The sequence below is a fragment of the Myotis daubentonii genome, chromosome 2 (genome assembly GCF_963259705.1).
Source record: "Myotis daubentonii chromosome 2, mMyoDau2.1, whole genome shotgun sequence".
Taxonomy (NCBI): Eukaryota; Metazoa; Chordata; class Mammalia; order Chiroptera; family Vespertilionidae; genus Myotis; species Myotis daubentonii.
In genome coordinates this window covers 30,847,385-30,872,470 of record NC_081841.1, presented here as the reverse complement: position 1 = coordinate 30,872,470, position 25,086 = coordinate 30,847,385, and the positions used below count along the sequence as shown (strand labels likewise).

Sequence of the window (25,086 nt, the reverse complement as noted above, 5' to 3'; positions counted from 1 at the left end):
TCTAAATCTCAATATTTTACCAAGTTTAAATTCTAAAAAGCCACACAAAATTGTCATCCTCAAAACATATTAGAACTAAGTAACAACAGCACTTTATGCAAAAATGAAACACTTTCTATCTCCATTCTGAAAAACCTCTAGTCAATACCCCATTCTAGACTTGACAATGAGATTAATTAAAAAGCACAAAGATAGAGCTGAAATACCTCGACAAAAAAAAAAGATATGAAAACAATGCAAACCAAGCAAGCACAGCAAGCCAACTGACTGGTAACTAGGAATCTGCTGACCTCTTCTGGAGAAGGCTCGAAAGAAAATGTTTCAATTAAAGAAGACAAATTAGGTAAACTGCACAGCATAGAGCCTCACAGATACATTTTCCTCCAAATGGTTTCACTATCGGCATGATTATTTCCTATAAAAGTTAATTTAATAACTAGGAACCTTAAAATCTGACTGCTAACAGAAGTGATTATACTTAACACATACTGCCTCCATCAAAATCTTCCCAGCCATGGAACTTTTCGAGAAACAGCTCCTTTCCTTTCTACTGTGTCCAACAAACACCTTTTCCCATTATGGATGTCTCTTCCTTCCACTTTCCCCAGGAAAAAAGCATTCTCCAGATCACACTCCACCCTCAGTCAAGGTTACCTGTACCTCCCCAGTGTCGCTTGGGGGCGGCAAGTCACTCTTATTCCTGTTTCTTAAATTTATGACAAACATAAGTTCCATGTTCTTAAAATCTCTCAGATGTTTTCTACAGCTAGAAAACTTATTTTCAAGGTCACAGACTATTTTGACTTTCAGTAAATTTTTAAATTTCTTCCAAACTCCTTATATCACCATTATTGGTAGTTGCTTCATTTTTTTTTTTTAATCATCTCAATTTCTCCACAGTAAACTTAAGGATTTTATCACAGGAGCTGCTCTAATGAAAGCATGTAAAAGTTGGAACTTTGCTTTTTAAAATACAACCTTCTTTATCACATCACCACTCCCTATTCCTTAATATGCAGAGACACTTGCTCATTATTAGACCATTATTTCATTGGGCTTATTGCTTATTAAATGTTAATGAGCCCCAAACCTGTCCTTAAATTTCTTCTTTTCTATTTATACTTAAAGAGTTCCTGGTGATCGTATCCTGTTTGATACCTTTAAATACCACTAATTATGCTGAAGACTTCCTTATTTGAATTTGTGGCCACTACTATCCTCTAAGTTCAAACTTGTGTCCATCTCCCTACGTGGTGACACAGGCATTATATGACTCTACAGAAAGTGCTGAAATTAGAGCTCTTAATACATCCCTCTCCCTTGATCTACTCACCACTACAGCCTCTGTTTTAAATGGCAATTCCATCCTTTGGCCAGCTGCCCAGGCAAAAAAAATCTGAAGTCATCCTTTCCTTCCTTTATTACATCTGGCATGTGATCCATCCATAATTCTTATCAGTACTACTTTCAAAAGCTATCCAGAATCTAACTAAATAGCCCATACCATCACTTTCTTTTACTAATTAATATGTTTATCCTGTCTCTTCCATTAGAGTATAGGCATGCATGGTTTACTGTTTTGTATTAGCCTGTTTTGTTCATTGCTACATTAATAATATGTGGCACACAGTAGGTGATCAATATTTAAGGAAATAAATTATCCTAGTTGCTACACTATGCGTTTGGGAACCACATCTTATTGAACAATTTATAGACCTACCAAATCATAAACCTACATTATGAAATTTCAAAGAAGGCAGCCAACAATCCCTGCTGAGCAAGCTCCTGATCTTGCTGAATTCCAATAAAATTCCCAGTGCAAGCACTTTGCCTTCAAACCCTCTAATTTTCCTTCTAACCCTTCCATCTTTATTTATATAACTACCAGAGGCCCGGTGCACGGGATTCGTGCACTGGTGGTGGTGTGTGTGGGGGGGTGGCCTGCAGGGATAGGCCCGCTGTGGGAGCACCGGTCATCCTGGTCAGCTGAGTGGCTGTGGACCCGCCCTCTGAGCGGCTGCTCCCGCTGCGAGAGCGCACTGACCACCAAGGAGAAGCTCCTGTGTTGAACGTCTGCCCCCTGGTAGTCAGTGTGCATCATGGTGACTGGTCAACCAGTCATTCTGCATTTGGCCACTGGGCTTTTACTATATAGGACATCTCTAATGTTCTTTAAAAGAGTGTAAGATATTATACCTTTCCTTCAACCCAAACTCACTTCTCTCATTTGTTTCAATTTCAGAAAAGGTTCCCTTTCTTTTGTCTAATCTTTGAATTTCCTGCCTTTAATTTTGGAAATAAAAATCGAAATTGGAAATTTATTATAGGAGATGGAAAAAATACAGATTCAAACCAGTGGAGTCACTGATATCATCAATATTGACATTTTGTATGTAAATTCTCATGCATTTTAATTAAACTATGAAAATACAACCTTAATTTAGTGTGTTTTATATTTCAATAGCCAAAATTAAACAACTCTTTTTCCAGGGATTCAAATCACTAAGAGCCGGGTCTAAAATTTTTACTTCTACTAACTTACTGTCACCAAACTATAGTAATTTAAAGATGACCGGACAATAAAATGGCAAGTAGCATGGGAAGAGAGAACACTCTATTAACTCCTAGTCAACCAAAACTATGTTGTGTATTGCTTTTTCAAATTTGATAGCTTTCTTTTTCTATACTGAGCAATATAATAATTCAGCAACTATAATGAGTACCTAGTATGTGTCAGAGACAAACAACTGAAGAAAGTTGGGATACATCAGTGGAAAAAAACAGAATGAAAACCCCTTCCCTTCACAAAGCTTTGATTTGATAGCCATTATCCATTTTCTATTTAACACAAACTTTAGATGTATGTTTGGGTGTGAGAGAGGAACATGCAGTATACAGGGATGTGAGCTTAAAAGTTAAGTCTGATGTTCTAATTTTACAAATGAGGAAACCAGGTAAAAAAAGACACCAACTATGCCTAGTGGCCCAAATGCCAACCCAATATTCCCAAATAGCTCAAATTAAAGGATAAAATACTCAACCTAATAATAAAATGTCAAATTGTGGACAATATTGCTTTATAACCAATAATAGAAAAACATTTTAATGTTTGTAAAGCAAAAAGTTTTGGTTTTTCTTGTTAAAATGTATTTTTGTAGATTTTGAGCAATTTAGAAAGTTAAAATACACATTTTCACAAACCTATGCAATTAATTTGAAAAACAAAAACGAATACTTACAGTACTATGAAAAACAACACTGTGTCCCTTCCCTAAACTTTCTATATGAGCTGAGAGGTTAAAGCATATGGCTCGATGTCTTATCGCATCCAGTGTTTGTGCATCGAAGAAATCATGTGGTCGTGCTAAAAATCAATACAAAAGAGATAAAGAATACATACGTAAGTACAACAGTCTGCTAAACAACCATGTAGTCCATTTTCCACAAAAATATGTAATAAGAAAGATGGAAACAATTAAGAAGTATCAATCTAGTGTTTAAATCCAAAATTTTCTTTCCTTTCAAAATACAGAGTCTAGCTGACAAGATAAGGATGTACAAAAGCAAAATCCCAACTAATGAATGCATATAAGTTAATTCGGCCTCTTGGTGTGTGAGGTTCTAACTTCAGAACTTACGATTCCACATTTCAGCTACTATATTTTTCATATAATTTTGTATTTTATTCCAGTATCTCTCCGAGCACCACTCTGCATTTTCAACAATCTGATGACCACCTCCATCTATGTAACACACTGAGATTTCATTCACCACAAATATTTGGAATGCATTTCATGAACATTTTACATTAATATGTAATCAAAATTTTTCCAAATTTAACAGTGGTAATATTATTTGGGGGTTTTGGGGAAGTATTTCTTGACTATAAATAACTCTTCTAAAGCAAACTTTTAGTGTGTTCACAACAAACTTATACATTGAAGATTTAATTTGGTAAGAACATTTAAAAATTTTTATTTTCATCCCACCAATATTACAAATTATATTATTTTTATTCTTAATTAGAACATTACTCAAAATAAGGAAAATTAATTTGTTGTTTTACAACTATGGAGCTTATTGATACATGTAATCTTATAAGATCATCTGTAATTAAAAATTAAAATTTACCAACATTAGAAATGGCTTGATTTCACAGTACAGCATATTCTGAATTACATGTAGCTGATTTACTATTCTGATTTACTACTATGTGTAGTGGATTTACCTCCACCATTCATGGAGCTGTCAGAACATCTACACTAATCCACCAGAGCTTTTGGGGAGGGCAGGGGATATTTTACAAGCTGGCATTCGCAAAGCAACCTAGATACCTCTGTTGTCATTGGATTTTTCTCAGAAAGAAATAAGAAAAACACCAACTAGTAACAAACTAGCAGAACCCATAAGACTAAGAATGAAGTAATGAGAAATTAAAAAGAAAAAATATTTAACATTTATAAGAGAAAAGGGGTATGATTTTACTTAATGCTAAGAAACAGATCCCCTTCCCATTAGATCTGTGACTACTGGGAAAAAAGTATACTTTCTCTATGCTCTCCAAATATGCTTTTTCCTGGGAAAGATAAGCACTTGGAGAAAATAAAAATAGGTGGAGGTGGGCAAAACGTGGGGGGAGGTGGGGAGGGGACATCTGTAAAAGTGTCACAATAAAAATAAAGTTTAAAAAGAAAAATAATTTCTCTAAATCATTCAAATCTACCACTCCCCATTCAAGATTCAAACATAGATGTCATCACTAGAATTAAGTTTATAAGGAGCCCTCAAACTTAAGATCCTTTTCAGACCATAACCATGTTATGTCCACTATTAAAGTATCAAAGTATACTAAACTTGACCTGGCTGGTGTTTCTCAGTGCTTAGTGTTGGTCGCAGGTCCAATTCCCAGTTAAGAGCACATACCTGGGTTCCAGGTTTGATCCCCAGCCCCAGTCAGGGCACATGTGGGAGGCAACCAATCCACGTGTCTCTCTCACATCGATGTTTCTCCCCCGCAACACACCTCTCTCCACTCCACTCTCACTTTTTCAATGGAAAAAATATCCTCAGGTGAGCATAAACAACAACAAAAAATAATACTAAACTTGAACAATAGTCCCCAAAGTAGGTGAGTGTCATGATCCATTAGAGCAGTGGTTCTCAACCTTCCTAATGCCGCGACCCTTTAATACAGTTCCTCAAGTTGTGGTGACCCCCAACCATAAAATTATTTTCGTTGCCACTGCATAACTGTAATTTTGCTCCTGTCATGAATCATAATGTAAACATCGGATATGCTATATGTGTTTTCCGATGGTCGCGACCCATAGGTTGAGAAGCGCTGCATTAGAGTAAGGAAGAAAATATCACTTTTCAACTCACTGCTTTTCAATAGTCCTTCTTGGTCACTGTTTTATGATGTGCATTAGCAGTATTACCCATATATACTACATACATATGTTAGAATTATGTACACAAGCATTTTTTTAAAACTGGTAAGCCTCATAATCAAAAAGTAACTGGATCCATAACCTAAATTCAATAGAACTTTGAAAAATAAATGTTTAATTTCAACAATAAGAAAGTTAAGAGTTTAAAGAGGTTTATTTTTCACTTGTGGTGTGTTCATTTGTCCACTGTAGCTTTGTAGTAACAAAAATATTTCAATGTTTTAGAGATAACTGTCTGCTTTATAGTCTGGATTCGTGTCTGGAGTTTCTCCTATACTCTACTCAAAAATCCCGAGAGAAAAAACAAGATGCAATCTTTTTTTCTTTCTAGTTCACCCTTACAGCGGCCTCCCGTTTCAATGATAGCTTCCCTCATATTTCTTCATTCAAGATATATTTAGTTAGCTAGTGGACACTATGAACCAGGCAGGGCTCTGGGGTTTCAAAGTCAATTCCTGCTCCCAACATTTACAAGTCTTGTCATCTAATTGTGCTCTACCCTAAATATCCAAGATATATCTTATACTCTAGTAATTAAGTACATAACAACTGTTATGTGTATGTTACAATAGACTGTAAAGTGCTGAAACACAAAAATAGTTTTGCTATTCACACACACATCACTTTGGAGCAGGTATAACCTATCTTAACTTTTACTTGTACTTTACCTTTAGCATGTTCAATTTTTTAGAAAAACTATTAGAAACATCAACACCGCCACCATGTTTTAAATTTTCTTAGAACAAAATCAAAGTAGCCCTCAAAATATAATTCTATATAGTTTGTATTCTAAAGCCATATATATAGACTCACACTCTCTTAGCTACTGCAGATAAAACTGTTATTGAATTCTCACATTGTCCCACAGTTATCCTATCTGTTTATTACTGTTAACAAAAGTAGATAAGCAGAGTTGAAGAACAGTAAAAATTTTTTCATGAAAGAATAAGATATGAACAAAAGCACTGTAATCCACACAGATTTTCAGTGAAACACTTACGTAATGAGCGTCGTCTTTTGTTCTTTAATTTCCTTCTTTTGTTCATTCCAGCTTTAGAAGGAGATTCTTCTTTGGCCTTTGGCTGGCTAGAAACTTTTGAGGAGTTCTGCTGACTGAAGTGTGTGGGTACGTGACGAGCTAGCCCTCCCTGAGAAGCAAAGCTGGCATTGCAGCCACCAACAACACACTAAATAAAAGTAAAAAGCAAATCAGGGATGCTGTATTGGGAACAAGTAAATTTTCAGAAGTAAATCAGCAAGCTATAGAACTAATTCCAGAAAATAAGAACCCTTTCATTTTATTTCATAAGTTGCCCAAAGTCATATACATTAGGTAGTGGCAGAGCTGGAAAATAAAATTCAAGTTTCATGACTCCCCAATTTATTGCTCTTCCCACTATTCACAAAACAAAAACAGTGGAACCTTCTTTCCAGAAAAATCTGGTTTTGAATTAACCACTTTTGTAAGAGGAGCAATACGTTATTTTACACCAAAGAACTAGATACCTACCAACTACTTGCATTCTAGATTTTAAAAATTATTTTTATCTTACAACATATGCTATTTCAAAACCAACCTGCTATTTTAACAGATAGGAAAGAAATGTAGTAATACAGATATTTTTAAAATATGTTTTTATTGATTTTTAGACAGAGAAGAAGGGAGAGGGAGAAAGAGAAACATCAATGAGAGAACATCATCAATCTGCTGCCTACGGGGATCGAGCCAGCAACCCTGGCATGTGCCCTGACTAGGGATCAAGCTGGCGACCTCTTGGTTCCTGGGTCAACGCTCAACAGCTGAGCCATACCGGCCAGGCAGTAACACTGATTTTTTTTATATTTTTATTGATTTCAGAGAGGAAAGGAGAAGGAGAGAGAGATAGAAACATCAATGATGAGAGAAAATCATTGATCGGCTGCCTCCTGAATGCCCCTACTGGGGCTCGAGCCCACAATCCTGGCACATGCCCTTGACCGGAATCGAACCCGGGACACTTCAGTCCACAGGCCAACGCTCTATCCACTGTGCCAAACCAGCTAGGGCAGTAACACTGATTTTTAAACTATTAAATCTAGCCTCTCACAGAAGACTTATGCTCAGAGTTGGGCTTATGCAGCTTCTCTATAAGTTCCATTAATTACTGCCTCCTCAGCCTTCTATACTTACAAGATTGAGAAAACAAAAGATTAGCTATTGAAGTCAACCTGGTGGACCTGCTATTCCAACAATGAATGCAGAACGCTTGGATATCACTAAAATTAGCATATGTGTTAAAAATCACAATATACAAATTAGTTATAGTAAAAGTGGATGATTTCTAGTTAGCTCTTAGTAAATAATATATGTAGATCTTCTAACAAATGAGTGTTAAATAAAACAAATAACATTTTCCAAAATAAACCCCAAACAGCAAAACCCACAGCTAGATTGCTGGTATCTTTTCTATTAGTAATTTATTGACTTAGTTTCTGACTTGACAACCAAAGTCCAGCCTTACAAATCTGTTACATTTAACCAATTACATGCATGAGATTATTCCTAGGTGGTTCAATTTATATTACACTTTAGGTAGGTAACGTCACAAAAAATCTACATGTTTCAGGGTCTTTCTATCAATAGGCACCTCTACCATTTTAAACTTCTAAAAGCACAACCCAACCCTCTATTAGTAGAGATCCTAATTTTATTCACAAAGTCTCTCTAAAACTGCCTAAGTGAAAAGGAGCTCATCCTCCTTTGAGGAGGTCCTTACACTTTCACTGCATATCTAGATACTTCTCCCAACTCAACCCTTCCATTCATTTTACATCATAGGTATATTTCTATGTATCAGCAGAAATAAACTCCTTAGAGAAACTGATAAAACCAATGCTGGCTGAAACACTTTACAGCAAGCTCCTTATATAATGCCATTAATCATTACTCTTTTTACTTTGAAATACATAGACATATGGGCTCTAATGGTACTCAGCATTACTAATAAAAATCTTTGCCCATTCTAGGGTGCACACTAAGTTAAGAGGCAGAGGAGTGATTCAAGGTTTTAGTTCAAATCATTATCTATTTTATGTCCAGTACTATGTAAGATTCTGTCAGTATAAGGATGACAGATATAGTTCTCACCCTGAAAGTGCTTACTTACATGTGGTCACCAAGACATACATATAAAGTAACTTCACAAAGGACTACCATCAGGGGTAAGGTACAGAGTGCTATGAGAACCCTGAAAAGAAGCAGTCAGCCACATCCTGTACTTTAAAATAATATTGCATTTACTTCTTACAAGGACCCTATGAATATTGTGTGGTCCTCCGACAGCCTGCACCAAGAATGTTCAGCTATAGACCCCGACCATGAGAAGTTTTGTATCTAATGGTTACTGAATTCTTAGAATGTAAAAATTTACTACACATGCTTTGAGTACCAAGAAAGAATAATGCTTTTTAAAGTTTCCATCTTCTACAGTTTACTATATTGCTATAGAATGACCCTGTTGACTACAGGAGCCAAGAGCCAAGTAAGGCTACTATAACTAAGAAACTAAATTTTTAATTGTATTTAAATTAATTTTTATTATTGATTGAGGTGAAATTCACATATCATACTGTTAAAGAATACCATTTAGTGTTGTCTATTCACAATGTTGTATAACCATCAGCTCTATCTCCTTGCCAAATATTTTTCTTTTCTTTTATTAAAACCATCTAGTAAGAAGCAGTACCTTTATGGTTTTTTTATTATTATTGATTTCAGAGAGGAAGGGAAAGGGAGAGAAAGATAGAAACATTAATGATGGGAGAGAATCATTGATTGGCTGCCTCCTGCACACCCCACACTGGGGATGGAGCCCACAACCCAGGCATGTGACCTTGACTAGAATCAAACCTGAGACCCTTCAGTCTGCAGGCTGACACTCTGCCCATTGAGCTAAACCAGCTAGGACTCTTTATGGTTTTTAGTTGTACTTTCTTAATAACCATTTTGATTTTTAATTTAAAACATAATACTTAACTACTGAAAAACTTTTAAGTATGTTTGAACTTGGGTATGTGACTCTACCTCTGAAACTGCAAATTTTATAGTATCTAAACACAGACCAACTGTTTAGCATCTGAAATGAGAGTACTTTTTAAGTGGAATTACACTTACTAGTATAGGTTAGTTTTGCACTATCCAATACATTTTAGCTATTGGATAAATATAACTAACTGAGCATTTGAAATATGGCTATAAAATACACACCGAATTTGGAAGATTTTATATCATAAAGAGTAAAACATTTCATTAATTTTGTACACTTATACGAAATTGAAGTAATGTAATGGGTTATTTCAAAGATATTTAAGTTATTTTAACCTGTTTCAGTTATTTTAATGTAGCATTGGAAATTTTTAAATGACCTATCTGGTTTAAACATATTTCTATTACATAGTACTGCCACAAAATAAGCCATACAATACTTACTTTCTTACTTTCCAAGAAGATACCATCCCTATATTCCTTAACATATATTATAAAAACATACATTAAAATAAGCATCTTTTGTAGCCATTGTGTTAGATACTTCAAAGAATCCTATGTAATAAAAGCCTAATACACTAAGTGTCTGGTCATCTAGTGACCAGTCAACTATTCAACCAATCAAAATGTAATATGCTAATGATATGCTAAGGCCACTCAACTGCTCACTATGATGTGCACTGACCACCACAGGGCAGACAGTCGATTGGTCAACCAGTCGCTATGACGTGCACTGACCATCAGGGAGAAGACGCTCCAACCGGTAGGTTAGTTTGCTGTTGGAGTCTGGCTGATGGGGACTGAGCAAGATGGGCCAGACATGCCCTGGAGCCCTCCCGCAGTCTCTCCCTGGCCAGATCTTGCATTAGTGGGGTCCCTTGGCCTGGCCTGCGCCCTCTCACAATTGGGACCCCTCAGGGAATGTCAGAGCTGGTTTCAGTCCGATCCCGAGGCCGCCAGACACAGGGCTCAGGGCTTGTGAGCGCTGCTGCGGCAGTGCAAGCCTCTCCTGATCAGGACTGATTGGGCACGAGCCCGCAGCAGCTGCAGTGGGGCCGGGATGAGTGGGAGTGGCAGGTAGGAACTGCAGGCAGGGTTGGACTGCGGGTTTCGGCCCAATCCCCTCAGGTCACCCAGGGGGCCCCACCGTGCAGGAATTCATGCACCGGGCCTCAAGTATAACATAAGTAAGAGTCTTTGCCCTTGGGTTCCCAGGTTAGTCAAACAAATTTGCTGAAAAAGCTCTGCATTTTAAAATTTTAGAACAGCTACTTGACTATAATTAAAAGGCAGAGATGACAGTAACAGTTTAGATCCAACCCCTCAGGCTTAAAATCAGAGGGATTTTGTGGTATGATTCCACTGGTATTAGCCTTAATTATAAGGTTCCCAGTAGATTTAGTGGATTCATTTTCTCCTGGGATCCTTCAAGACTGCAAAGAATAGACCCTGGTACATCTAAAACTGAGAGTAAATATCACAAATTTATTTTAATCAACAATTAAATCAATGATTCAATGGTCTAAAAATAAAGTCAATAATGAGAATTCTAAGAGAAAACTGTTTTCTTTGATTTTGATCACTCATCAATTAAGGACCATAAACATACCTATAAAAACTCAGAATGAAAAATAGTACTTTTATTAAAAACTAGTGGCCTGGAGCATGAAATTTGTGCGGGGGCAAGGGGAGATCCCTCAGCCCAGCCTGCACCCTCTTGCAATCCGGGACTGCTGGCTCCTAACCGCTCACCTGCCTACCGGCCTGATTGCCCCTAAACACTCTGTCTGCTGGCCTGCTCGCCCCCAACTGCCCCCCGCGCTGGCCTGCTCGCCCCCAACTGAACCCCACTGACGGCCCGCTCATCCCCAACTGCCCCCCGCCACTGGCCTGATCACCCCCAACGTAACCCCCCCCCTAACCGGCCTGATCACCCACAACTGCCCTCCCCTCTTGGCCCCTAACCGCCACCATGGCATTGTCCAGAAGAACGTCTGGAAGGTTTCCTGGAAAGTCTCCCAGTCTAATTAGCATATTGCCCTTTTTTTATATATATATTTTTAATTGATTTTTTACAGAGAGGAAGAGAGAGGGATAGAGAATTAGAAACATCGATGAGAGAGAAACATCAATCAGCTACCTCTTGCACACCTCCTACTGGGGATGTGCCTGCAAGCAAGGTACATGCCCTTGACTGGAATCGAACCTGGGACCTTTCAGTCCGCAGGCCGATGCTCTATCCACTGAGCCAAACCGGTCAGGGCAGCATATTGCCCTTTTATTAGTATAGAGGCCTGGTGCAGAGGTGGGGGCCAGCTGGTTTTCCCTGAAGGGTGTCCCAGATCAGGGTGGGGGTTCCCTTAAGGGGCAGGGCAGCCTGGGTGAGGGGCCTGTGGTGGTTTGCAGGCCAGCCACACCCCCATTGGGGTGGGAGTCCTCACTGGGCACAGTGTCGGCCTGGGCAAGGGGCTGGGGCAGTTTGCAGGCCAGCCATGCACCCATGGGGTGAGGGTCTTCACTGGGGGGCGTGGCCAGCCTGGGTGAGGGGCTGAGGGCTGTTTGCAGGCTGGCCACATCCCTCACCCCATGGGATGTGGCCAGCCTGGGTAGGGGGCTGAGGGCCATTTTCAGGCCCTGGCAGCCGGCCCGGGTGACGCAAGCCTCCTGCGTGCTCAGGCCGGGTCCGTGACCGCCGCCCACAGGCCCCTCCTTCAGCGGCCAGCCAGGGCGGGCAAGAAGCTTGGCTTGCTCCTTCGCTGGGGGCGACCCAAGCCTCCCACCCACTGGCTCCGTGGCCGCTGCCATCTTTGTCCCGCTAATTTGCATATTCCCTCCTGATTGGCTGTGTGGCACTGCGGATGTATGGTCAATTTACATATTTGTCTATTATTAGTGCAGACTAGTGGCCTGGTGCATAAAATTCATGCACATTAAAAGGGAATTAATTAGAGGAAATATTTTAATATTGCTATTTGCCCTTTCTCTATAATAGAAGTCTCAGAGATGAAAGAAAATTAGTAAATTATATATGAAAAGCTTCCTCCTGTCAGAGTCTGGGGCACGACTTGGGACCCAGAGTCAAGTCCCGGCCCACCCACATGCACCTCGAAATCACGCGAGACCCAGACCCAGCCGGCCCCACCCCCATCAAGCCCCGCTGGGTGGGGGGCGCAGCCTTAGGTCCCCGCCCTGGCCTGGCGCCACACAGCCTCAGGTCGCTGCTGATCGCTCATTACAGCTCGTTACGGGAACTCCACCTCCGCTGTGGGCACAGCCATCTTGTGATGGCGTGATGGAGTGAGGGTCGATTTGCATATTGCCTCTTTATTATATTGGAGGATAAATATACAATCACACACATTTCACTTAAATACAAATCCTTAAGTGTCATCTAATCAATATTCCACTCAGTGTGTGTCAGAGAGAACAGGTGAGAGACAGTTTGCTGTTGCCTCAAATGGCCTGTAGCACCTTCATTCCTGGTAACATGAGCATTTCATGGTACTGAGTGGTATTTTAGTGTTCAAATATTCATGTTTTCACCCACACATACAACAGTGACCCCTGAACTTAAGCCACCTCACATGGTGTTCTGATGAAAAAGCACCATTTCAACAATTAGGGGGAAAAAACCTGGTTTTCAGAGATTGAATGTTTTACATGTTCTATCTCCCAAATCCACTGAAACACTCTATGTCCACTGTGGTGAATGAAGTAGCTGTTCTAAAATGTGAAATGTGGAATGAGGTTTTTTCCCCCCCTAAATAGATTTATTCAAATGACTAAGACTGCTTTGCCAGTACTAAGACTATGAAGTACTATGAAACCCCATAAGGGGCTCCGGAAACATCAAGCAGAAAATACCAGTTTCACAAAAGATGTAACAGTATTTATTAACAGGTAATATTAAGGAAAACAAAAATTCCAGGTAAAATGCCGGTTTCTTAGTTTTGATAAATGTACCAAAGTAACATGAGATGATAACATCAGGGGAAACAAACTGGGTGAAGGTACGGGGGACTCTTTACTATCTCTACAACTTGTCCATAAATCTAAACATTTTCCCAAATAAAGGCTTTTTAAAATTCCAGGTAGAGCCCAGTTAGAGTGTCATCCTAAAATGCTAAGACTGAGAGTTCCATCCTCCGTTACGGCACACACAAGAAACACCAATGAGTGCATACACAAGTGTAATAACAAATTTATGGTTCTCTCTCAAATCAATCAATAAAATTCCAGGTAGGAAGTACAGCCTACACAAAAAACCATAATGAAGGTACGGTGTGATCCATTTGAGAACTACAAATAGCCAAACTATGGCCAGAACACAATTTCCTATGAAGATATAGTAAGGGAACAAATGAGATTAGAGATGAAGGTAAGAATCAGGAATGAAGAACTTGCATAATGCTAAGAAATGTGAATTTTGCCCTGGCCAGTTTTGCTCAGTGCTAAGAGTATTGGCCCTTAGACCTAAGAGTCACGGGTTCATTTTCTGGTCAAGAGCACATACCTCAGTTGTACCTCAGTTGCAGGCTCGATCCCCAGCTCTGGTCAGGGCATGTGTGCAAGGCAACCTATTCATGTGTCTCTCTCACATAGATGTTTCTGTCTCTCTCTCTGCCCCCCTCCCTCTTACTCTCTCTAAAAGGTGGGTGGGTAGAAAGAGATTAACCAAAGAACTTGTATACATATATGCATAACCCAGGACACAGACAATAGGGTGGTGGAGGCCTGGGAATAGAGGGAGTAGCGGACTATAAGGGGTAAATAGGAGATAAAAGGGGACCTATGTAATACTTTCAACAATAAAGATTTTTTTAAATAAAAAAAATACATCCAATTGAAAAAATAGTAATAAAAGTCAATGGAAAAAATATCCTCAGATGAGGATTTTTTTTTTTAAATGTGAATTTTAACTTAGAAAGAGTGAGAAGTTACCAAGAATTTCAAATAGTAGTGACTAACAATCACAGAAGATGAACTGGGGATAAAAGAGGAGGGTAAGAAGTAGCAGTCAAATTCAAAATGTACTGCAGGTCAAACTAACAGGAGTATACAGAGGTTTAGAAATAAGTCAAGAATAATGCAGGGCTTGTGAAACCAGAGTGACTGGATGGATGATCTTACTATTTACTGAACCTCAAGTAGAACCATTTTTGAAATGGAAAACCTCAAGATTTTGTACATGTTAATTAAGTTCAAAATGCTCTATTAGACTTGCAAGATGAATATTCTATTCTGGAATCCAAGAAGGAAAGTTAGGGCTAGAGATACATATCTAAGAGTAACCAGAATATAAATAGTATTTATATTCTCACCAAGGGTGAGAGCTCTTAAGAGAGTACTCTCCAACAGTTAGAAGTCAGGTAGGGCAGAGGCCAGCAAAGCAGACTAAAGGGAGCAGCCACTGAGCTTGGAAGCATGGGTGAGGGGGGATGAAAAATAGGCAAGTGTGGTATCAAGGAGGCCTAGAGAAGAGTAAGTTAATAAAAATCCCACATGCAACATGCACATGGTCAACACAGCATAGACGTTCTTCCTTTCAAAGAGCACTGAATTTCCTGATAAACCACATTTATCAGAGAAATGTTTAGTAGTAGCTACTATATCATAGGTGGCATTTCTCTAATAAGGGAACTACCTCGTAGAACAGAGTTTCTTATGTGTGGGTGCACATCGGAACTATTGGAAAGATCTTTTTTAATAAAGCAATGCCTGGCAACATACCCCAGAGAATCACATTTAATTGGTCATGGGTGCAACTCAGGCACCAGGATCTGGATACCTCGTGGCACAGTTCATATAATAAAAGAAGAACCTCTCAATTCTTATGGCTTTCCAAATAATGAGATTCCTACCATTCTCCAACAGTGACCATTCTTTTTTGGGGGGCAGGAGAGATCATTTTTTATTTTTTAGAATCATGATGATCATTGCAGCTATATTATCCTTATTTATACTCAACTAGAGGCCCGATGCAAGAAATTCATGCAAGGGGCTCAACCCTCGCAGCTTGGCTTTGTCCAGAAGGTCGTTCAGCCAGTCTAATTAGCATATTACTCTTTTATTATGATAGATAGATACCATCTTTGTATGAGTGGGAGCCTCTTAAAACTTGACTGCCAAGGCTACACATGAGAGCTTCAAATGCAGATACACAGAGACATACAAAACGGCAAAGAATTAATGAAAGATAGCAAGTTAGGGTATTTAAAGCTTTATATTATTACAGAGAAAGTCTTGAAAAGCAAAAGATTCTCACTGCAATGTATGTGTTGTGTGTAAGGTGATGGATGCATTAAGTACATGAAGGGAATCCTTTCACAATTATATATGCATATCAAGTCACAATGTACTTTTAGCTATCTTATTTTTGTCAATTCTACTTCACTAAAACTGAAAAGAAGTAAAATATTTTAATATGAGCAGTATCACTACCATTATAGAGCAAATAATAAAGGTAATGAAGAAATTATTTCATCACTCATCACAGTGAATGATGTAATATTAGTATCACTCACTGTGTCCTGCAACAAATTACCAGAATGTGCTTGAATGCACCAACTATAAGCCACCTTAGATTGAGTATGTAATAGTTTGTCTGGTTTGATAAAATTTCTTTACTCTTCATCAACCTTTTAGGTTAGGTTCTTAGTTCCAAAATACCTAAAAAGATTGGCCAATTTAGACTTGAAAGAAAGGTTTTTTAAACATTACTCTACCACAATGAGAAGTTACTCAATTGTCAATATTATGAAAGGAATCCATCCTGTTGAGCTATAGAAGACTAGTTGCTGATAAAAAGTTACAGTAAATAAATTAACCCAAGACAACTAAATAACTATAAATGCTGTGCTCAAAGTAAACAAAAATATCAGAGTAGGGGGGAAAATGAGCTTACCTGAAACAGTTTCAAACATACACATACAAATTTATCCAGACAAACCACAGCCACATTGACAAGAAAGAAAAAGGAAATCAAAACAATCACTAAACATGCTGTATACAACTGATTTTTTTTTTCAGTTAAGTAAATATTTGTAAGCAATATTGGGTTGAAACAACTTAGCCATGATGAAGCTTAATATTAGCTGACTAACAAGAATCAAAATCACAATTACAAAAAGAAAAGATCAAGAGAATAGTTTAAAGAATCCCAAAACCTGAGTATGGGAGGCAACCAATCGATATGTCTCTTACATTGATGTTTCTCTCCCTCCCCAAACTCTTCCCTCCTTCCCTTCCACTCCCCCTAAAAACCAATGGAAAAATATCCTCAGGTGAGGATTAAAAAAACAACAACAAAACAAAACAAAAACACATGCATTCAAGTCATTGATCTGTCCACTATTACAATGTACTAACATGTTAAAAGAAATGGTTCTTTTAAATTTAAGGGCAAAAGTATGCCCATTAAGAATCTTGTCAATTTACATTGAAATTTAAAAAATAAAACTCACATACATTTACTTACCTTGAAAGGTTTGTCTCCACTGTGTGTCAGCATATGCCTCTGTAACCAACTCTGACTGGTTGACGGAGTGTTATATACTTTACAACCTTTCCATAAACAAACAAATACCTGTTAAAAAAAGAGCAATAATAACTTTCAGTACTTATTTCAACAGTTTTATTCCGTCTAAGCTCAAATGAGCATGTTGTAAGCCTTCAATTGACAAAAAGAGCCAATCAAATGCTCAATGTTAAACTGTACTTCCAGTATGATAAGCAATAGTAACCCTTCCTTCCCCCTTAAGGCTGTTGTCCATTCCCTCAATAAGGAACTAATACACCAATGCCAAAGTACCATTCAAAAGGAAATACACAAATTAACAAAACATCCCTAGGACCTAGGTGTATGAACCATTTTGTATTTACTATATGAGGAAACAGGCACGTATTAACTGTAATTATCAAGAAAACATAACCCTGGCCCATGTTTCTCAGTAGTTAGAGCGTCAGCCCACACACCAAAGGGTAGAGGGTTTGATTCCTCGTCAAGGGCAAGTACCTGGGTGCGGTAGGCAACCAATCAATGTCTCTCTCTCCCTCACATCGATGTTTTTTTCTCTCTGTGTCTCTCCCCCCTTTGTTTTTTTCTCTCTGTGTCTCTCCCCTCTTTCCTTCGCTCCCACTCTAAAAATGGAAAAAAAATCCTTGGGTAAACATTAACCAAAATAAGAAAACAGATATAAACAATGAAAAAAAAAACAAGAGTCAAATGTTCCTTTGATAGTTGCATCTTCAAAGAATGAGTAATACAACTATCAAATTACAACTAAATTTCTATTATCACATGCACACTACTTATTCTTACATTGTTCTAGTCATTAAAAATATTTTTAGCCCTAGCGGGTTTGGCTCAGTGGATAGAGCATCGGACTGAGAACTGAAGGGTCCTGGGTTCGATTCCAGTCAAGGGCATATGCCCAGGTTGTGGGCTCAATCCCCAGTGGGGGGCTTGCAAGAGGCAGCTGATCCATGATTCTGATTCTCTCTCATCATAGATGTTTCTATCCCTCTCTCCCACTTCCTTTCTTTCTGAAATCAATAAATATGTTTAAAAATAAAATAAATAAAATTTGAAAAAATATATTTTTAATTATCTTAAATTGGAAGCAAAATCTAATGCAAAATGTCAAATTAACATAGTTCCAAAAGCAATGGGCATGAGCTACTCTATCATCATAGTAATTTACATTTTTGACTGGGTTTAGAAAATCAGTTTTCTAATTGATTATACTGCCATCAAACTGGATATTAAAACAGATTGCTAAAACCAGCAAAAATATTATGAATCCCTCCCAGGCTGTGGGCCTCAGTGTAGTGCCTGAGCGTAGACCCTGAACCCAGATGTCATGGTCGATTCCCTGTCAGGGCACAGGCCTAGGTTGCAGGCTCGATCCCCAGCAGGGGGTGTGCAGGTGGCAGCCAATTGATGGTTCTCTCTCATTGATGTTTCTCTCTCTCCCTCTCCCTTCCTCTCTCTGAAATCAATTTTTTTAATTTTAAAAAAAGAAATACAAATCTACTGTAATCATCACCTTCAAAGTACCATTTCTTAAGCTCTGCTCTTTTCTGAAGTAAGAGCAATTATAAATAGAGCCACACTTTGAAGACTATAATGTACTACACATAAACAGAAAAAAACACACAGAACTAAGGAAGCAATCATTAAAATAACAGATCAATTTTTACTCAAAACCAAAACCATTTTACATCAAATAGGTCTAACTAGGCAATATTGTTTGATGTGACTATTCAGAAAGTTATATCCTGATTCCACAAAAGATTTGTGAGTCTTTTTAAGAAGATATGTCATTAACATTTCTTCCTTCATAATTAAAATTTCTGACCTAGTACACATTTATAAAATGATTGCTAAAGTTCCCAAAATTAAAAGCTACCTTTTAAATGCATTCAGAAAAAAAGGGAAAAAATGTGAAGCTACACCTATGATGTTATGGAAACTAATTCAGTAATATTTGATAACCACTAAGATAATCGATGCTATCTATCAATTTCCTGACTGAAGACTTACTAGACTCTTAGTCTTAAATTTTTAATCCAGGTTATAAACAGGAATCAAAGCTTAGTTTAAAATTTTCATAAATCATACCCGAAAATCAGAAATGCCTTAAAACAAGTATTTGGGTACAAAATTAATATAATTTATGTAATAACTTTTATAACAGTGAAGAATTCCGCTGATACAACTCTTAAGTAACCCCTGTGCTGAATTACTCTCAAAAAATTTTTTTCCCAAAAAATATTCAAACACTAACCTAATATTAACCAACCACTACATTTGAGAGAAACCACAAATCTCTAACTTCTAATTTTTTTCCCCTATGAATACACATAAGTATGGAGGCAATGTAATTCCATCAGATAATAGCCTTAATTGTGAGTAGGTATGGTCTAGACTAGAGATGGAATAATTTCTAGTAACACTATTAGGGCAACACCTTCAAATTCAAAGAAAAACCATAACCTTTAACCTAGTGAATATTTTAGGAAATGAAATTAAGTGTAAAGAGACCAAAGCTAACTATGGTTGCCCATATTTGAATGAAATACTTGTGAAATATTTAAAAAATAATTAGGGGGCAAGAAGAAGAAAGCAATAAACTTGCACAAGGATAGTCTTGATATACACAATGGCACTAAAAATCCACATCAAGGATCCACAAAATTTTTAAAAGCTAAATTTCCTTTCCTAATTTATATTAGAAAATCCCTTGGATAAAAACAGGTAGTCCAAAATCTGACATAAGAATCTTTATTCAAACCTCAGTTCTTTTCTGATGCCAGTTTGTTAAAAATATTTTTATACCCTATTTTTAGAAACGTTCTCATTGCAAAAATTCTAAAAACCAAACACCATGGGAATTAAACCCAAATATGAAAGTTCAAAAAAAAAAAACCTCTTAAGGTTCCTGTATCCTATCTTAAAATGAATTAAGATTTAGCCATATTAATTAGAACATTGGATGTATGGTATATCGGGTTGTATTATATGTAACAGAAACAGAAAGAACAAAAGTAAATGACTAAATTCTAGTAAGCTTTCACACTTCACAGCTATGTAATTTTGGGAGAAATCACTTATCTAAGTCTCTTATTTCCTTTTTCATCAAAAACACTATGAAGATTTGATAACTCCAAAACACGGTAAAAATATAAGATGATGTAAATTCTCTAAGAAAGACCAGTTAACAGAAAAAATGTTTGTATTAGACATTGGAGATACCTTCTCAAAATGACCGCCACCAGATTCAACCGCAACTGTGGATGAAAAAGAAAGCTACACATGCACAGCAGTGCTTCTCAATGGTCAGTGTCGACCTATGAACCAGGAAGTCACGATTCGATTTCTGGTCAGCGCAATTGCCTGGGTTGCAGGCTCAATCCCCAGTGTGAGGGGTGTGTAGGAGGCAGCTGATCAATGATTCTCTTTCATCATTGATGTTTCTATCTATCTTTCATCTCCCTTCCTCTCTGAAATCAATAAAAATATTTTTTAGCCCTAGCTGGTTTGGCTCAGTGGATAGAGCGTCAGCATCCGGCCTGAAGAGTCCCAGGTTCGATTCCAGCCAAGGGCACATGCCTGGATTGCAGGCTCCATCCCTAGTTGGGGGAGGGCGGGGGGAGAAGAGTGTGCAGAAGGCAGTCGATCAGTGATGCTCTCATCATTGATGTTTCTATTTTTTTTTTAAATAAAATACTAAAAAAATAAAATCAGGAAGGGGTTAGATCAGGGGTGGGCAAACTTTTTGACTCGAGGGCCACAATGGGTTCTTAAACTGGACCGGAGGGCCGGAACAAAAGCATGGATGGAGTGTTTGTGTGAACTAATATAAATTCAAAGTAAACATCATTACATAAAAGGGTAGTCTTGCCAAAACCAGTTTCGCTCAGTGGATAGAGCATCGGCCTGTGGACTGAAGGGTCCTGGGTTCGATTCCGGTCAGGGGCGTGTGCCTGGGTTGCGTGTGCAGCTGATCGATGTTTCTCTCTCATTGATGTTTCTGGCTCTCTATCTCTCTCTCTTCCTCTCTGTAATACATCAATAACATATATATTTTTTAAAGAAAAAAAACGGTACGGTATTTTTTTTCAATGGTTTTATCCATTTCAAACGGGCCGGATTCGGCCCGCGGGCCATAGTTTGCCCACAGCTGGGTTAGATGGATGATTTTAGTGTTCCACTAAGTTCTAATATTTCTCAGGGAAAAACTCTTTCTTTTACAAAATGTGAACATACATAAGAGAAGCATATTTTTTTATATCTATTTTGTCTCAATTTTGCTCTTTCAAGATCTGTCTAAAATGATAGCTATAATTTTGTATCATTAATTTTAGCCACAGTAAATGTATTAACATTTTCAATTTTCTGTTAAAGATATGTAATAAAACAGAGGACAAAAATGTTTAAAAACCTAAAATATTTTTCATGTATTGCAAAAGATAAGACAAATCTCATGTTGTATTCAGGAGATATCAGATTGGCGATCAAAACACAAAGTGAGCCCTGGCTGGGTGGCTCAGCTGGTTGGAGTGTCGTCCCATATACCAAAAGGTTTCGGGTTCAATTCCTGGTCAGGGCACATACATGAATTGCAGGTTCGATCCCCAATTGGGGGACAGCTGATCAATGTTTCCCTTTCACATGGATGTTTCCTTCTCTCTCCCTTCCTTTCCCTCTCCCCCCCAAAATCACTAAAAACATATCCTCAGGTGAGGATAAAAACAAAACAAACAAAAAACCGCAAAGTGACCACCAAAAATTGATTTCACTTCCTAGCAGAAATCTGATGTAACCCTGAGAGTCTACAAATGTCATTTCATATAACATAAAGGTAACTGGTCTCATTCAAGTCTTTGAATAATATCTTACTGGCCCCCCACTCCTAATAGCCCTCTGGTCCTCTCCCCTAACACACCAAAGAACATATACAAATGCAAACTTAAAAGGTGTAAAATAACTCCTGCATCAAGAAACATGAACATATTTCTTTCTAGCAACTGTATTTAAAGAAATAGTTAGAAGAGAAAGAACAGAAGACTAATGGATCTTATTGGACCACTGAAATCCTACAAGATGAAGTTGCATACCTATCAAAACACTGGGGTTTGAAATTTGATTAGTAAAACAGCTCAGTCTAGTTTTGGAAATCCAGGCATACATGAATATATGGACAAAATAACATAATTCTATTACATTTAACAATAAAGATTAATATTTTGTGCCTGTTTTTATTTTTTAAATAGCAGAAAACCATTTCATGACTTTTTAAAAAAACAGTATATTTGTAATTTGCTATTTCAATGGTTAGTATAACTTTTAATATAGAGTTAAGTATCCAACCACTTTGATACATGAAAAGGTCAGGAAAACTTAACTCCATCTGGCTTCAGACTGTAAATATAAAGTCCAAGTGACACAGCAACATTGTTTAAAGGGGGAAAAGGAAGTTTTTAAGCTGGTACATGGTTTTGTTTTTTTCCAGAGTGAAGATCAAAGTGGGATGAGGGAAAAAAAAGTAAGATTTAATATAATATTTAAATCTTACTAACCTACTGCTCCAGTAAAATTATCTTTCAATAATTAAAAGCACAAAGTCCTCTAGAGTTACCAATTTTTTCCTCATTTGCTTCTATTCCATTATGATAGTATAATACGTACGGTAGAAAGAAGAAATTAAAAGATTAAAAAAAAACAGTATGTCATCAAAATCTGCTATTTTCCACTTACTATATGCAGAAAGTAGAACAGCAATTACCAGGGGCTAGGGGAAGGGAAGTCAAGGAAGTTATTATTTAATTGGTACAAACTTCAGTTTTGGATAATGAAAGGTTCTGGAGATGGACAGTGATTATGGTTGTTCAACAATGTAAATGTACTAATGCCACTGAAGTGTACACTTAAAATTATTTTTTTTCAAGTTCCAAATTTCAAAGAGGCCATTTAAACACACACACACACACACACACGTTCCAACCAACAGCTACTCTATTTTTTTTTAATGTATTTTTATTGATTTCAGAGAGGAAGGGAGAGGGAGAGATAGAAACATCAATGATGAGAGAAACATTGACCAGCTGCCTTCTGCATGCCCCTTACTGGGATCAAGCCCGCAACCCGGGCATGTGTCCTTGACCAGAATCGAACCAGGGACACTTTAATCCGTAGACTGGCACTCTATCCACTGAGCAAAACCAGCTAGGGCAACAGCTACTCTAGCTTTAAGCATAAAACCAGATCAAGATTTCCAGGTTTTCAAATTCTCATTCACACTTTCATTCTAAAAGCATAGTCTGTATATACACCAATGATTGGTTTGTAGAAAAATTCAGATGTATTTTCTACATTTCTCCAATACATATGTAGTTCAGCAATTAACGTCCTTCAAGAATGAGGATTCCTGCCAGACCAGCATCACTCAGTGATTGAGCGGCGACCTGTGAATCAGAAGGTGACCTTTCGATTCCCGGTCAGGCTACACGATTCCTGATGAAGGTTGTGCAGGAGGCAGCCAATCAATGTTTCTCTCGCATCACTAATGTTCCTATCTCTCTCTTCCTCACTGAAATCAATAAAAAAATATTTTTTTTTTTCATGAAATCTCCTTTCTGTGGTCAAAATAACATTTCTCTTGCCCTGGCCAGTTTTCTGTGGTTAGAGCATCCACATGCTGGATTCCCATCAAGGGCACCTACCTCGGTTGCAGGTTAGCTCCCCATCCCTGACCCTGGTCAGGGCTCATGCAAGAGGCAACCAATTGATAACTATCTCTCTCTCTCTCTCTCTCTCTCTCTCTCTCTCTCTCTCTTCCTCCTTCCCTCCCTCCCTTACACTCTCTAAAAAAGAAAAAAGAAATTCTCAGGTGAGGATTAATGCACACATACAAGCGCGCGCACACACACACACACACACACACACATACATACATGCGCTAGAGGCCCAGCGCATGAAATTCATGCACTCGGGGGACGGGGGGGGGGGGGGGGTCCCTCAGCCTGGCCTGTGCCTTCTTGCACTCCAGGAGCCCTTGGGGAATGTCTGTCTGACAGCTTAGGCCCATTCCCCATGGGGAGCAGGCCTAAGCCAGCAGTCAAACATCCTTAGCACTGCAGCAAATGCAGGAGAGGCTCCCGCCACCACCACTATGCTCGCCAGCCATGAACCCGGCTTCTGGCTGAGCAGCGATTCCCCTGTGGGAGCGCACTGAACACCAGGGGGTAGCTCCTGCATTGAGCGTCTGCCCCCTGGTGGTCAGTGCACGTCCTAGGGACCAGTCCTTCTGCCATTCTGTCGATTTGCATATTAGCCTTTTATTATATAGGACTAGAGGCCCGGTGCACAAAAATTTGTGCACTCGGGTGGGTCCCTCAGCCCGGCCTGTGCCCTCTCGCAGTCTGGGGCCCCTCCCCCTGGCTACTGGCACTTTTCCTCCGGTGCCCAGAACCCAGGCCTTTGCTCTTCACCAGGAGGGGCCGGCACGGCAGGCGAGGGGCTTAGCTCCTCGCTGCTCGCCAAGTGCGGGCCCCAGGGGCGTGGCGGAGGCCGGTGCAGCGGGCTTCCCTCTTTGCTCTTCACTCGCCATGCTGGCCTTCGCTCGCTGCTCCTGCCCAGGGCCAGCCAGCTTCACTCCATTGCTTGGCGCCTACATATGCAAATTAACCGCCATCTTTGTTGGTGGTTAATTTGCATATCACCTTGATTAACCAATGGGAAGCGCAGCGAAGGTACAGTCAATTACCCTTTTGCCTTTTATTAGATAGGATGTTTTATATATTTTATGCATATATATATATATATATATATATATATATATATATATATATTATATGTTATATTATATAATATATATAATAAGATTACTCTTAAAATTAGCCAGAGGATCATTATTTGTAACGAAGTAATTTTATGAATAAGGATTCAAGAAACGACATAGGGGTTTTCATTTCAACAAATTTATACTTATAGAAATTAACAACATTTCATGTCTAGCTCTATAATATCAATAAGGTACATGTATCCCTAGCTGGTTTGGCTCAGTGGATAAAGCATCAGCCTGCAGACTGGAAGGTCCCAGGTTTGAT

The 25,086-nt window shown here is 38.5% G+C and overlaps 1 protein-coding gene across 6 annotated transcripts in view; it reads right to left on the bottom strand.

Annotated features, from left to right (window-relative positions):
- The window catches only part of AEBP2 (AE binding protein 2), an 82,733-nt gene that overhangs the window by 33,001 nt on the left and 24,646 nt on the right, over window positions 1–25,086 (bottom strand). For all 6 annotated transcript variants that reach the window (XR_009451173.1, XM_059682330.1, XM_059682331.1 and 3 more), the window contains exons 3-5: window positions 16,952–17,059; window positions 6,451–6,637; window positions 3,240–3,364 (exon numbers count right to left, since the gene is read on the bottom strand). Coding sequence is in view for 5 of the 6 variants with exons in the window: in XM_059682330.1 (XP_059538313.1) it covers window positions 3,240–3,364; window positions 6,451–6,637; window positions 16,952–17,059 (420 nt within the window). In the remaining variant the exon portion in view is untranslated. The remainder of the gene's footprint in view (window positions 1–3,239; window positions 3,365–6,450; window positions 6,638–16,951; window positions 17,060–25,086) is intronic.